The sequence below is a fragment of the Cherax quadricarinatus genome, chromosome 32 (assembly GCF_038502225.1).
Source record: "Cherax quadricarinatus isolate ZL_2023a chromosome 32, ASM3850222v1, whole genome shotgun sequence".
NCBI lineage: Eukaryota > Metazoa > Arthropoda > Malacostraca > Decapoda > Parastacidae > Cherax > Cherax quadricarinatus.
In genome coordinates, this window is record NC_091323.1 from 6,234,337 (window position 1) to 6,251,213 (window position 16,877).

At 42.8% G+C, this 16,877-nt stretch overlaps 1 protein-coding gene across 6 annotated transcripts in view; it reads right to left on the minus strand.

The window, feature by feature from the left end:
* LOC128690171 (beta-alanyl-bioamine nonribosomal peptide synthetase ebony) overlaps window positions 1–16,877 on the minus strand; it is a 414,773-nt gene that overhangs the window by 74,490 nt on the left and 323,406 nt on the right. For all 6 annotated transcript variants that reach the window (XR_011392677.1, XR_011392675.1, XR_011392676.1 and 3 more), the window contains exons 11-12: window positions 14,522–14,718; window positions 949–1,077 (exon numbers count right to left, since the gene is read on the minus strand). Coding sequence is in view for 3 of the 6 variants with exons in the window: in XM_070090435.1 (XP_069946536.1) it covers window positions 949–1,077; window positions 14,522–14,718 (326 nt within the window). In the remaining 3 variants the exon portion in view is untranslated. The remainder of the gene's footprint in view (window positions 1–948; window positions 1,078–14,521; window positions 14,719–16,877) is intronic.

The following is a 16,877-nucleotide window of genomic DNA, read 5'->3' on the forward strand; positions in this document are numbered from 1 at the left end:
TACACTGACCTGTGATTGTATAAGTGTAACAGTTGTACACTGACCTGTGGTTGTATAAGTGTAGCAGTTGTACACTGACCTGTGGTTGTTTAAGTGTAACAGTTGTACACTGACCTTTGGTTGTATAAGTGTAACAGTTGTAAACTGACCTGTGGTTGTTTAAGTGTAACAGTTGTACACTGACCTGTGGTTGTATAAGTGTAACAGTTGCACACTGACCTGTGGTTGTATAAGTGTAACAGTTGCACACTGACCTGTGGTTGTATAAGTGTAACAGTTGTACACTGACCTGTGGTTGTATAAGTATAACAGTTGTACACTGACCTGTGGTTGTATAAGTGTAACAGTTGTACACTGACCTGTGGTTGTATAAGTGTAACAGTTGCACACTGACCTGTGGTTGTATAAGTGTAACAGTTGTACACTGACCTTTGGTTGTATAAGTGTAACAGTTGTACACTGACCTGTGGTTGTATAAGTGTAACAGTTGTACACTGACCTGTGGTTGTATAAGTGTAACAGTTGTTCACTGACCTGTGGTTGTATAAGTGTAACAGTTGTACACTGACCTGTGGTTGTATATGTGTAACAGTTGTACACTGACCTGTGGTTGTATAAGTGTAACAGTTGTACACTGACCTATGGTTGTATAAGTGTAACAGTTGTACACTGACCTGTGGTTGTACAAGTTTAACAGTTGTACACTGACCTGTGATTGTATAAGTGTAACAGTTGTACACTGACCTGTGGTTGTATAAGTGTAACAGTTGTACACTGACCTGTGGTTGTATAAGTGTAACAGTTGTACACTGACCTGTAGTTGTATAAGTGTAACAGTTGTACACTGACCTGTGGTTGTATAAGTGTAACAGTTGTACACTGACCTGTAGTTGTATAAGTGTAACAGTTGTACACTGACCTGTGGTTGTATAACAGTTGTACACTGACCTGTGGTATCATGTAAGGCTGCAGTAGTAAGGAGAGCTTCTGTCCTAACTTTTCTGGCACCAACTTGTCATCCTGGCTGTTGTTGCTGCTGCTGTTGCTTCTAGTGCTGGTGTAGAACCCAACTAGAGCCTTAGTGATGAAGGAAACACCTGATATTAATATTTACTATATACCATACCAATCATGCTCACGTGAAACACCTGCTGGAAAGAAACACAAATGCAGTCCAATGCGATCCTTAATTAACAATGATTTTCGCACACAGTTGGCTTTTTTAAAGTCACAAATAGATCTACCTGGGGAGGTTAGGTAAGGTTTGTCAGGAAACAGGACAAGTGTTTCCTGACGCGGGTCTCAGTCATATGATGACCCGCCACAGGAGCTTGTGGTCATCTGACTGAGACCTTCCATTGGCCTACAACTCCACCATTTTGTAAATTAAACCTATATGGCTTATCTGGGAGAGGATGTGCATATATTGTATTTTGTGGCATATAAGATGCACTTTTTTTTCAAAATCTGACCCCTCTAAATCACCCCGCGGCAACAAGGTGAAGGTCAGGCTTGGGGTCAAGCTTGGAGTCAAGCTTGGGGTCAAGCTTGGGAGTCAAGCTTGGAGTCAAGAGTGGGGTCAAGCTTGGGGGTCAAGCTTCGGGTCAGGCTTGGGGTCAAGCTTAGGGCTCAAGCTTGGGGGTCAAGCTTAGGGGTAGAGCTTGGGGGTCAAGCTTGGGGATGTCAAGTTTGGGGTCAAGCTTGGGTCAAGCTTGCGGGTCAAGCTTGAGGATGTCAAGCTTGAGGTGTCAAGCTTGGGGTCAAGCTTGGGGGACAGGCTTGGGGTCAAGCTTGGGGTCAAGCTTTGGGGTCAAGTTAGGGGTCAAGCATGGGGGTCAAGCTTGGGGTGTCAAGCTTGGGGTCATTCTTGGGGGTCAAGCTTGGTGGTCATTCTTTGTGTTAAGCTTGGGGTCAAGCTTGGGGTCAAGCTTGGTGTCAAGCTTGTGTAGACAGCCTGTACTGTCTGCACAGACAGCCTATGCTGTCTGCCAGCTTAGTTCATATTTTGCGCCATGCTGGTGCTGCCACCTACAGGCATTGCCACTTCAGCCTGCCTGCCCTTGCCATGCTCTCACTCTGGCGTCACTCCTCAAGCAGTCAAGACAGTAGGTCTAGTAGCTCTCTCTCGTGGGATGGCCCTGCCCGGGCCATGGGCACAACACACAAGCCTGTGTACCCACCATGACTTAACAATAAAGTAAGAAGCCTCCAAAGACGTATCATTTACTCCCCGCTACCAGAACACCAAATAATCCCATTAAACAATGATAGCAGCGGTGGTCGCAGCAGTTGTTTGCCCGGAGAGAGGAAGGAAGAGATATGAAGTCATCTTCACTTCATCACCCTATACAGGAAGCATCCGTCTCTTAACGAGTTATCCTGATGTCGTGTCTGCACGTTTGAGCATCCAGACACAGGTACAAGCAGGATCCAGCCGAAATTTACCGAATTTCTTCGAGATTTGTAAGTGGCGTCCCAGAGACCCCACGCTACAGCGTCCCATGCAGTTTCTCAAGTCACGTGTTCAGCGTCACTTGTATGTTCAGCTGTTGTTGTTGTTCAGCTCAGCACAGTTGTTGCAGCAAGCCAGAGGTGAGTTTTGTGGTGATTTCTGCGTCCAGTGTGAGTTTCTCAATGTGTATGTAGGAGGAGGAGGAAGTGGCCGTTCCTTACCTCACCCTGCTGTACTCTCACACCTCACCAGCCTACCATACACCACTCACCACTGCCCACTCCCTCTGCTGTGTTTTCTGCTGTTTTCCGTGTGAATTCATTGCCAGAACTGTGTATCCGAGTGCCCGAGGCCACTCGAAGCTACGTGGATCAGCATGCCATGTAGATCACGACGCCACGTGGATCCCGACGCCACGTGGGTGTGGGCGATGTCATGTGGATCTACAAACCACGTGAGTTACCAAGCCAGATGTCCCAGGCCACATGCTGTGGTCTGCTGCCCGCATCACATTGACGTCACCGACGATGCTGCCCGACTTCACGTCACCGATGCTGCTGCCCGACTTCATGACGTCACGATGTCTGCCTGACGTCACCTCGAGATGTCTGCTGACATCACCTCGAGATGTCTGCTGACGTCACAGTGCTGCTGACGTCACCTCGCGACATCACGCCTGACATCACATGATGTCACATCGAGTGTTTCTAGTAATTATTTCAGTATTGTCGAAAAGATTGAGAGAAGATATATGTCGTGTGTTAATTAATTCCTCTCAGTCAGTGTTCTCACATGTTAGTGTACTGTATGTACCGCTGGTGTGTTTAAAGTTTCCGTGTGTCCAGTGAGGTCTGAGTCAGACCTGAGTATCACCACTGTGCTAAGTCACCCCATGTGACCAGTGCGTTTGACAGTTGTTATGAGTCAGCTCTGAGCATTTGCGCTCCTTTGTACAGAAAGCTCTTATGCTCATCGCTCATAGATGTTCTGCAGAATCGTACCTGCTATGATTCCCATCGAGATTTGTTTCACTTCACCTCCAGACCTTCAGAGTGCAGTTATATGTAGAGAAACAAGTCTGGGGACGCTTAGACTAACCTCTGCTGTAACTCCAACTGCCGAGAGAATGACACTTGTCAAGCCGCAGTTAGCCCTGTCGGCAGGCGCTGTGTCAGCCTCGTGTCACAAGCTTCAGTGAGCAGCCTGCACAAAGAAGATGTCACTTTGACTGCTAGCTCTCTCACTGCAGTCTGGTGTATGATGTTACGACTCCCAGATGTTTCGCCCAGTCGTCTCTGCCACGACTCGCTCCACAACTCGCTCCACGCTTGCCGGCAGTGACAGCCCAGCGACAGTACCAGTTGAGAAGTGTCCTCCTGAGTCGCTTGCCAGAAGTCCTGCCCAGTTGCTGAGTTTTGTCGACGCCTCACTCGAGGGCACCAGCATGTCGTGCCCCAGGTTGAGTGAAAACCTGCAGCGACTCCTACGATGACTGCTTCACCGTTCCAGAGGAGACCGTACCCTGTTACGTCACAGCTCAGCTGCAGCGATGTCTCCTGTGTTGCAGTATCTGTCCAGATGCAGGAAGGCATGCAGTGATGCCCATAGACGCTCACTGCCTATGACCACGATGTTTAGCACACCTCACATGTATTTTTCTTCCCTCCCTGTAGGAAGTTTTTTTTTCCATGTCCATATGTATATATATGTTTTTTATTTTGTGTTCTGTGCCCTGTTCCTACGAGAGAGAGACCGAGTTTCTTTTACCACCAGTATTGTCGCGTCGGCGCGGTAGGTGGCCGAGCGTATGTAGACAGCCTGTACTGTCTGCACAGACAGCCCATGCTGTCTGCCAGCTTAGTTCATATTTCGCGCCATGCTGGTGCTGCCACCTATAGGTGTTGCCACTTCAGCCTGCCTGCCCTTGCCACGCTCTCACTCTGGCGTCACTCCTCAAGCAGTCAAGACAGTAGGCCTAGTAGCTCTCTCTCGTGGGATGGCCCTGCCCGGGCCATGGGCACAACACACAAACCTGTGTATCATTTACTCCCCGCTACCAGAACACCAAATAATCCTTGGTGTTCATGCTTGGGGTCAAGCTTGGTGCCAAACTTGGGGTCAAGCTTGGTGCCAAACTTGGGGTCAAGCTTGGGAGTCAAGCTTGGTGGTCAAGCTTGGGAGTCAAGCTTGGTGGTCAAGCTTGGGAATCAAGCTTGGTGGTCAAGCTTGAGAGTCAAGCTTAGTGGTCAAGCTTGGGGTCAAGCTTGGGAGTCAAGCTTGGTGATCAAGCTTGGTGGTCAAGCTTGGGGTCAAGTCAAGCTTGGTCTCAAACTTGGTGTCCAGCTTGGTGGTCAAGCTTGGTGGTCAAGCTTGGTGGTCAAGCTTGGGGTCAAGCTTGGTGGTCAAACTTGGGGTCAAGCTTGGTGGTCAAGCTTGGGGTCAAGACTGGGGTCAAGCTTGGGGTCAAGCTTGGTGTCAAACTTGGGGTCAAGCTTGGTGGTGAAACTTGGGGTCAAGCTTGGGTCAAGCTTGGTGGTCAAGCTTTGTGTCAAGCTTTGTGTCAAGCTTTGGGTCAAGCTTGGTGGTCAAGTTTTGTGTCATGCTTGGGGTCAAGCTTGGGGGTCAAGCTTGGTGGTCAAGACTGGGGTCAAGACTGGGGTCAAGCTTGGGGTCAAGCTTGGTGTCAAACTTGGGGTCAATCTTGGTGTCAAACTTGGGGTCAAGCTTGGTGGCAAACTTGGGGTCAAGCTTGGTGGTGAAGCTTGGGGTCAAGCTTGGTGGTCAAGCTTTGTATCAAGCTTGGGGTCAAGCTTGGTGGTAAAGCTTGGTGGTCAAGTTTTGTGTCATGCTTGGGGTCAAGCTTGTTGGTCAAGATTGGTGGTCAAGCTTGGTGGTCAAGCTTGGGAGTCAAGCTTGGGGTCAAGCTTGGTGTCAAGTTTGGTGTTCAAGCTTGGTGTCAAGCTTGGTGTTCAAGCTTGGGGTCAAGCTTGGTGTCAAGTTTGGTATTCAAACTTGGTGGTCAAGCTTGGGGGGTCAAACTTGGGATTTACAAATAATTCCATTTAACAAAGAAAACAATTACAAAATAATAAATAAACAAGGGACATATTTCACACTAAACTAAGGATACATCAGGTGTGCCTCAATTTGAAAGCAGTTTTCCTGCAAACTGAGCCCATATATCTGAAACACACTGTATTTGTCCAACCCGTCATTAACTTACCCAAGAAGCTAACTTCAACATTCTTCATCTGACTTATTACATCAGTACATAAACACATACATCCTCTACCCCAGGTAGATGTGTTTGTGACTTGATAAAACCCACCGCTGTGTGGGAGAAACATTGGCAATAGGTACCGACAAATTGGTTTTAAAAAAAACCCTGAGCAAACACTTGGACATATTTAATAGCAAACTTATCATGTTTTGGGATTTTTAAACTTCTAACATACAAATGTTAAAAAGACAGTGTATATAAAGGCGGAGAGTGATGTGTGAGTGAGATATGGTGACCTGAAGTGAGGTGTGAGTGAGACATGGTGACCTGAAGTGAGGTGTGAATGAGGCATAATGACCTGAAGTGAAGTGTGAGTGAGACATGGTGACCTGAAGTGAGGTGTGAGTGAGACATGGTGACCTGAAGTGAGGTGTGAATGAGGCATAATGACCTGAAGTGAAGTGTGAGTGAGACATGGTGACCTGAAGTGAGGTGTGAGTGAGACATGGTGACCTGAAGTGAGGTGTGAATGAGGCATAATTACCTGAAGTGAAGTGTGAGTGAGACACGGTGACCTGAAGTGAGGTGTGAGATATGGTGACCTAAAGAATGCCATGTTGGGATGAGTTTGATCATGTAAGTTTATTCGGGTATAGGTACACAAATACAGTTACGTAATATCATACATAGCAACAAATGTGTAGATTACCTAGCATAACCCCAAAAAAAAGTCAGACACAGTGACTTATTTCCATTGGGGTCCTTGTAATAACTTCTTATTTACACCTTAAAAGTTAAAACAGGTAAGTAACTTAACTATGTGAAAAGCAGTTACAATTAAAGGAAATATACCAGTAATAAGGTAAACTGGGTTAATTTATATTTACATGTGTTAGATATACAAGAAATCACTCTACTCCCTTTCTGTAGCTACATTCATTAGGTACCTTTGGCTCTTTTCGTGAACTTGTTCATGGTATGACTGGTTTTGACATGTGCAGGCAGTCTGTTCCACTCATTTATTGCTGTACAATAAAACGTGTTTGATGCCTGGCCACTGACTGTGGCTACTACAAAGTTGCTTTGGTTCGCAGCCTTGACAAACTTGGCAGCAAGATATTCTGGACACTGTGAGCAATTTTATAAAGGTGATTTAACTTCGGTTGTTTTACTCTGTCTTCAACATTTAGCATATCCAACTGCTGAAGTTCATCCTGGCCTACATGTTCTCTTGGACACAGGTCCAGGACGAATCTCACCATTTTGTTCTGGGTGATTTGTAGTCTCTTTCATTTTTTTAAGGCAGAGTACCATGAAGAGCAACCGTAGTCTATATGACAGTGTATAAGGGCTAAACATAGGATCCTGCGAGACTCAGTAGGTAGACACTGTGCTCGTCTGTAGAGGAACTTCAGTCTGGCATTCGCTTTCTTTACTACACTGTTGCCTATCAGTTCTCCTGACATGCATGTGTCAAAGGGGGTTCCCAGATATTTCACTGAGGAAACTGAAGTGATGAGTTCTCCATTACACTGGACATTAAAATTACTTACTCTTGTCAATTTATTTTTCGTGCCAAAGAGTATGGCTTCCGTTTCTCGAGGTGTAACGATAATTTGTTGTCTACTAGCCATTTGCTGTAGGACTCTAGTTCTAGTGATAGTATATTAGCCATATGTTGTGGGTCTTTATCTGACACTAACAGAGCACTGTCATCTGCATACAACAGAAGTTTACACACTGATAGTCGTGTCATTCACATGAAATGGAAACTATAAGAAGGAACCTTGGCGAACCTCACATGTTATTGGCGGAGGTTCTGATTCTGTGTTATTGGCCTTGACAATTTGTTTCTTGTTGCTCAGGTAGGATTTAAACCAGCTTCTCACGTGGTCCTTTAGATTAATTAGGAAGGCATGGGTTGAAGAAGCTCTCCTGAAACCTGACTGGTAACTATGTAGAATACTTTTATCATTAACATATTTAACTACTTGACAGCACACCGCCTTCTCTAGAATTTTGGATGTTATGCTGAGTATTCTAACAGGCCTATAGTTGCTTACATCAGACCTGCTATTTTTCTTCAAGATAGGAGTAACTCTGGCCTCCTTGAACCACTCTGGTACGGTATTAGTGGTGATGGACAAATTTATTATGTGAGCAATGAGGATTTTGCAATTCAGAGGCACTGTCTTTTAGGAATTTAGACAGGATGTTATCTGGGCAGGTGCTTCTAGTTTGGTTTAATTTAATTAGTTCTTTTGGCAAGAAGTCATAAATTACATCTAATAATTAGCAACTGTTTGGGGTGACGCTTTTATTACTATAATAAGTTTTAAACTTAAAAGAGTCTGTGTTAAAGGTATTTGATGCAGCTGGTAGATGTGTAGATGTGTAGTAGGAGTTAAAATAATTTGCCACTTTAGTTGTTTCGTGGCACACCTCGGTATCAGTATTTAGTACTATGTTAGATCTATTTACGGTTTTTTGACTATACCCCAGCTGTTTTACTTATTGCCAGAGCTTCCTGAGGTTATTCTTTTATTCTTCGATTTTTGAGCAATAGTGCCTTTGTTCCTTTTGTAAGCTTAGGAATTCATTTAGTGCTGCAATATCCTGTCTGCCTTAAATCTTTTTAGCAACTGGTCTCTGAATTTCATATTATCTAATATCTCAGTAGTCTTCCAGGGTTCAATTCTTCGTTTAATCTTAACCTCTTTCAATGGTCCAATATTATCAAAGATGACATTGAACATTGTCTTGAATGATTCCCAGGCATCAATTACGTCTGTGCAACTTGTTATCACTGTCCAATCCCAATTACGCACCCTATTTACCCGTGTTTCTTTATTGTAGTTACAAGTTGACCTAATTTTTATTGTCACGTGTAGGCCTATCTGTTCCCTAATGCTTTTCCTGGTGGAGTAAATGATGAAATGATCACTAAGACCTGTGGTAATGACGCCTGACTGACTAATGTTATCAGAGAGATCACATTATTATGCTGTTGATAACAGATATTGAAGCCTCCCAGTATTATTGTCTTGCAATTTGCTTAATTCTGGACAAGACTAAAAAAATCTTCCAAGAGCTGATCATGGGTGGGGGAAGAGAGGAGTAACTAGTTCCTACAAAGATGGGTTTGGTCTTGGGCAGCAACACCTCAAACTATAGAATCTCCAGTTTATTGTTATTTAGATCGGGTCTTGGGTTCTAGAATAAGTCATTTCTTACACAGGAACATACACCACTACCTTGTCTATTCCTATCTCAGCGCTTTATGTTGTAGCCTATTTTAACTTTGCTGTCAGTCACCGTGTCATGTAACCAGGATTCAGAGACGGATATAACTGTCTAGTCTTGTAAAAGCGACCTAGCATTCACGTGAATAAAGTGAAAGCCTCCCTTCTTGAAACAATCATAATCAGTATATGGCAAGGCTTCATTTGTAGGTAAAAATGTTATTTAAATCAAGGTCAGCACTACTAAAGTGTAATGGAGCTAAATTGCATTGTGATATTTAGCACAATTAACATGACCATTCATTCATCCACAACTTACACAATTTACATACGGTGTATTTACTGTTCTTCCTCCGTACCTTAGTACAATGTAAACATATATCTGGTTTTATTTGAGGTAACAGCACTGGTTCTATGGCCTCACATTGTCTTCAACATGCATTACAAAGTTAAGGCTATCACTCCTAGCTACTAAGTCATCATATTCATCATCACGGTGACTTATGTGCTTTTAAGTAGGCTGTTCTTTGCCTGGTTGAGTATCATATATGCTAATATTTATGAAATTTTGTAATAACACTGACAACTACAAAATTTCAAAAAAATTAGCATACAAGATACTGAACCAGGTACAACAACGGACACTTAACAACACAGGATTCACATGATTCCATTGTCTACCCGTCATGAGACTTATGAAATCGTAATGACACGATCGCAGATGAGCCATACCATTGGAATGGAGTTTTACGGCTGACTCGCCATGAGTTTAATCCCCGCTCGTAGTATGGTTCGACTCGTCCTCATCCCAAAATGGCATTCTTTAAGTTACTCACACCTCACTCTCTGTTAAAAGTGATCAAGGTCTCAGGACCGAAAAGTTTATTAATAAATATGTGACAGTGTTTGCTCATGTGTCTTTGTAAACCGAAACATTGCATTTTATACTGTTTCCAAAACACTAAAAGACTTGGTAGACATACCTGACTGACCGTCATTACTGTTACACATAGCTGACTGACCATCATTAGCGTTAGACACAGCTGACTGACCATCATTAGTGTTAGACATGAACATTAAAATGGTATAAAATACCGACAGATTGTTAGGAAAGACACATATGCAACAGATACCTAACTGTTGCATATGTGTCTTTCCTAACAATCTGTCGGTATTTTATACCATTTTAATGTTCAATCTGTCAGACACTGCAACACAAGGGTATCTTGGTACAGACCTGGAATCAACTTCGACAACCTCTACTAGTGAGAATGGCTGGATTTGAGAGGGACCTGACCTCCCAACATCTGCGTTCTACTAGTGACCTACGTCTCACCTCCTGGCGCTATATAAGGCTCCATCCTGTCACTTCAACTCCATATTGTTTCAAACTTTGGAACAATGCTCTTCTCCAGACTGAGGGACTGACCACCTCAAAACTTTAAGGGTGATGGACTGATTACATCGTCTTCAAGTATCTTCTGCTTCTATCAACTTTTCTGTACTCGACTGAAGAAGCCTACTGTGTAGGCGAAACGTTTCGAAATAAAGATACCTAACTGTTGCATATGTGTCTTTCCTAACAGTGTTAGACATACCTGACTGACAATCATTACTGTTAGACATACCTGACTGACCATCATTAGTGTTAGATATACCTGACTGACCATAATTAGACATACCTGACTTACCATCATTAGTGTTAGACATACTTGACTGACCATCATTAGACATACCTGACTGACAATCATTGTTGTTAGACATAACTGACTGACCATCATTAGTGTTGGACATACCTGACTGACCATCATTACTGTTAGACATAGCTGACTGACCATCATTAGTGTTAGACATACCTGACTGACCATCATTACTGTTAGACATACCTGACTGACCATCATTAGTGTTAGACATACCTGACTGACCATCATTACTGTTAGACATACCTGACTGACCATCATTAGTGTTAGACATACTTGACTGACCATCATTAGACATACCTGACTGACCATCATTGTTGTTATACATACCTGACTGACCATCATTAGTGTTAGACATACTTGACTGACCATCATTAGACATACCTGACTGACCATCATTGTTGTTATACATACCTGACTGACCATCATTACTGTTAGACATACCTGACTGACCATCATTACTGTTAGACATTCCTGACTGACCATAATTACTCTTAGACATTCCTGACTGACCATCATTAGTGTTACACATACCTGACTGACCATCATTACTGTTAGACATACCTGACTGACCATTACTGTTAGACATACCTGACTGACCATCATTACTGTTAGACATACCTGACTGATCAACATTAGTGTTAGACATACCTGACTGACCATCATTAGTGTTAGATATACCTGACTGACCATCATTAGACATACCTGACTTACCATCAATAGTGTTAGATATACCTGACTTACCATCAATAGTGTTAGATATACCTGACTGACCATCATTAGACATACCTGACTACCATCATTACTGTTAGACATACCTGACTGACCATTACTGTTAGACATACCTGACTGACCATTACTGTTAGACATACCTGACTGACCATCATTACTGTTAGACATACCTGACTGACCATCATTAGTGTTAGACATACCTGACTGACCATCATTAGTGTTAGACATACATGACTGATCATCATTAGTGTTAGACATATCTGACAGACCATCATTAGTGTTAGACATACCTGACTGATCATCATTAGTGTTAGACATACCTGACTGACCATCATTAGTGTTAGATATACCTGACTGACCATCATTAGACATACCTGGCTTATCATCAATAGTGTTAGATATATGTCTGACTGAGGGACTGACCACCTCAAAACTTTAAGGGTGATGGACTGATTACATCGTCTTCAAGTATCTTCTGCTTCTATCAACTTTTCTGTACTTGACTGAAGAAGCCTACTGTGTAGGCGAAACGTTTCATAATAAAGATACCTAACTGTTGCATATGTGTCTTACCTAACAGTGTTAGATATACCTGACTGACCATCATTACTGTTAGACATACCTGACTGACCATCATTACTGTTAGACATACCTGACTGACCATCATTACTGTTAGAAATACCTGACTGACCATCATTACTGTTAGACATAGCTGACTGGCCATCATTAGCGTTAGACATACCTGATTGACCATCATTAGACATACCTGACTTACCATCATTAGTGTTAGACATACCTGACTATTATTAGACATACCTGACTGACCACCATTAGTGTTAGACGTACCTGACTGATCATCATTACTGTTAGACATACCTGACTGATCATCATTAGTGTTAGACATACCTGACTGACCATCATTAGTGTTAGATATACCTGACTGACCATCATTAGACATACCTGACTTACCATCATTAGTGTTAGATATACCTGACTGACCATCATTAGACATACCTGACTTACCATCATTAGTTTTAGACATACCTGACTGACCATCATTAGACATACCTGACTGACCATCATTAGACATACCTGACTTACCATCATTAGTTTTAGACATACCTGACTGACCATCATTAGACATACCTGACTTACCCTCATTAGTTTTAGACATAACTGACTGACCATCATTAGACATACCTGACTGATCATCATTAGTGTTAGACATACCTGACTGACCTTCATTAGTGTTAGACATAGCTGACTTTCCATTATTAGTGTTAGACATACCTGTGGAAAATACTGTATATTTTCTCGGAAATACGGTAATTTATAGGTAAATAGATGGCCTATATTGTATATAATAAAAGTTATGTTTTCGAAAATGGGAAGAAGCTGCGCCTGAGCATAAGAGACTCGCCATTGCTGTTTGAACTGGTCAACAGAAAGTTAGTGAAATCGGAAGAATTTTCGTGCTCTAGAGGTTAACATTGGGCTGACACCTCTCAGATAGGAGCCGAAATTGTTGGATGTGCAGTCCTGCTTAACGAGATATCAGACGACTGGACAAGACAGCTCCAGGAACCTCAGATAAGCTATATAGATTTGTGTTATAATTCTGGCCAGTATTATTTTCATAAATTTAGTTAGAATGAGGTTTTCTGAGTATGAGACACATTAATCTCCAGTCAAATTGGTGAGTGATATTAATATATTCTCCTTCTGTTATGCAAATTGTGTATGTATATAATCCTTTATTAATTTTAATATTATTTTTTTTTTTTTTATTATCACACCGGCCGATTCCCACCAAGGCAGGGTGGCCCGAAAAAGAAAAACTTTCACCATCATTCACTCCATCACTGTCTTGCCAGAAGGGTGCTTTACACTACAGTTTTTAAACTGCAACATTAACACCCCTCCTTCAGAGTGCAGGCACTGTACTTCCCATCTCCAGAACTCAAGTCCGGCCTGCCGGTTTCCCTGAATCCCTTCATAAATGTTACTTTGCTCACACTCCAACAGCACGTCAAGTATTAAAAACCATTTGTCTCCATTCACTCCTATCAAACACGCTCACGCATGCCTGCTGGAAGTCCAAGCCCCTCGCACACAAAACCTCCTTTACCCCCTCCCTCCAACCCTTCCTAGGCCGACCCCTACCCCGCCTTCCTTCCACTACAGACTGATACACTCTTGAAGTCATTCTGTTTCGCTCCATTCTCTCTACATGTCCGAACCACCTCAACAACCCTTCCTCAGCCCTCTGGACAACAGTTTTGGTAATCCCGCACCTCCTCCTAACTTCCAAACTACGAATTCTCTGCATTATATTCACACCACACATTGCCCTCAGACATGACATCTCCACTGCCTCCAGCCTTCTCCTCGCTGCAACATTCATCACCCACGCTTCACACCCATATAAGAGCGTTGGTAAAACTATACTCTCATACATTCCCCTCTTTGCCTCCAAGGACAAAGTTCTTTGTCTCCACAGACTCCTAAGTGCACCACTCACTCTTTTTCCCTCATCAATTCTATGATTCACCTCATCTTTCATAGCCCATCCGCTGACACGTCCACTCCCAAATATCTGAATACGTTCACCTCCTCCATACTCTCTCCCTCCAATCTGATATTCAATCTTTCATCACCTAATCTTTTTGTTATCCTCATAACCTTACTCTTTCCTGTATTCACCTTTAATTTTCTTCTTTTGCACACCCTACCAAATTCATCCACCAATCTCTGCAACTTCTCTTCAGAATCTCCCAAGAGCACAGTGTCATCAGCAAAGAGCAGCTGTGACAACTCCCACTTTGTGTGTGATTCTTTATCTTTTAACTCCACGCCTCTTGCCAAGACCCTCGCCAGTCCACAAATTTATATATTTACCAGAATCTCTGGTGATGTATATTTCATTTGTAATTAATAGATTTAGCGCAACTTGTGGATATGACAGTTGTAGGTATCGAAGGGGGACATTTTTTGTGACATAGGTGTCCCAAATTCCTAGTTGTCTATGTAACTCTGATAAATAATAATTACCTTTGTTATTTACTGGTATGTACATAATGAGTTACATTCAGATAAATGCAATTTTCCACAATACCTGAATAACCATCATTACTGTTAGATATAGCTGACTGACCATCATTAGTGTTAGACATACCTGATTTACTTCTCCTGGCCTGTAACACATGACATGAACCTTGTCAACATTGTCCACCTTCAACATTGCCAACTCAACCTCGTTCATGTCCACTCGGTGACCTCTGATCTTGATCTGAGAGTCTGTTCGTCCCTCGTACACAACAACACCGTCAACAATCCGTCCAAAGTCGCCAGTTCGATATAGAACTGAATAATCTGAACAAGAAAACAAAGTTAAAATCTTTATTTCCGACTTACTGTATACTACAAACATACAATACTATGAATGCTGGGTCATAGGATGTACACCAATTCAACCAAAATTAAATATAGGCTTATAATCATATAATTTAAGCCTATAATCTATGTATATAATCTACGCTTATACTCTAGGCTTATAATCTAGGCTTATGATCTATACCTGGAGAGAGCTTGGTGGTCAGCGCCCCCGCGGCCCGGTCTGAGACCAGGCCTAGTTGTGGATCAGTGACTGATCAATCAGGCTGTTACTGCTGGCCGCATGTAAACCGACGTACGAACCACAGCCCAGCTGATCAGGTACTGACTTTAGGCACCTGTCCTGTCTAATCTTATAATTTAGGCATATAATCTACATAGTATTTTATTTAAGTGTATTAATAAGACACAACGTACATGATAATTTAAAATTACCTATAAAAATGTTATAATTATTTACTTATAAAATTGTGAGTGCTACTACTTATGAAAGTGTTAGTGATACTACTAATAAAAGTTACAATAAAAACAATATACAGGAGGACCCCACTTTATGGCGATTCCTTAATACGGACAGTTCAAATTATGACCTAAAGTTCGCTTATACAGCTCCCTGGATCGCTATTAAGGCATCTATACACCACTCTGTCTGTTTACATCCTCTATGAGTTCCACGTCTCTTGATTATGTCTGGAAACTAGAGAGCTTCAAATGTTTTAAAGTTATTGCATATTTTATATATACTCCGATAATTGCATTAATGTGTACCTGTACTAGATAAACTTACACAAAGACTGCTCTTCCCACGAGCCCCCTTGGGGAGGGGAACAAGGCAGACCAGAGGCCTAGCTTCTCAATCCGAGCTCCGTGATGGCGGGGAATGGGGCTACGCCTGGGGACAATTGGTCCCAGAAGATGAGGAGGTACTTGTACCCCCTCCCATGAGAGACTTAGGTCTCGAAACACTCCCAAGACAGGGAGCCAAGGCCGGGTCACCAGTACGCTGAGGTCAGTGGTCACCTGCAGTCATACCTGTTCTAAGCTCTGGGAGTTAGCGTGGGGTGTTACCAAGCGCCATGGTTTGTTGTAGTGTTTTAGAAGCTCAGGTTAAAGTACTGAAGAAGGAGGTTCTACTTCTTCAGGAGGAAAATAGGAGGCTGAAGCTTCGCCTAGATGAGTTTGGGAGCGAGTGTGAGAAGGATTTAGCTGGTAAGGAGGAAATTGTCACTAGCAGTGATAGTGGCAGCCGCTTTAAGTGGCAAGTGGTTCACAGTGCAGGAAGAAGAAAGATAAGGAGGGTTAACAGAGAAGATGGGAAGGTAGGAAATCGACTCTCTGTTCTCCAGGACGAATGCACTTCAGTGGTTAGTGAGGTTGAAGGTACCACTGAATCCCCTGCTAATCAAGGTAAGGATATTTTAATAGTAGGGGATTCTCAGGTAAGATATGTGGACCGTGTTGTTTGTAACTGAGACAGAAAGGTCAGACAGAGAGTGTGCCTTCCAGGAGCTGGTGTTGGTGACATAGTCAGCAGGTTTGATAATATTATGTCACGTAATGGGAACAAGCCCATTATCTGTCTTAGTGCTGGGGGTAATAACATTGGGAAGGGCAGGAGAGAGGTGTGCTGGATAAGCACAAGTCAGCCATAGAAGTAGTTAGGTCTAAGGGAGGGATCCCAGTCGTATGTAGCATCTTGCCTAGAAAGATAGTGGGCAATGAATGGATGTCTAGGGCAATTGGTATAAATTGCTGGCTAGACAGGTACTGCAAGGAACTTGCAATCCCATTCATTGATAACTGGGACCTATGCTTTGGCAAACGTGATATGTATGCAAGGGATGGGGTTCAGCTCTTTGGGGCTGGAGTGGTTGCATTAGCCAATTCGACTGAGAGGGTAATTGATGACTTGTCTAGGAATTTAAACTGATAGATTATAGAGGTATGTGTGTTTGTGGGAAACAATCAGGCTGCAGCATTAAGGTTATAAACAGCAATTATTACCGGGATACCTGAGGGATATGTTTTAAAAGACAATATTCAAACTAAAATTGCTAGTAATGGCACATCAATTGATCAACAAACAGAAAGAGATAGCAGAGGGCAACAAGTGACTAGCTCCCTTAAGGTTTACTATG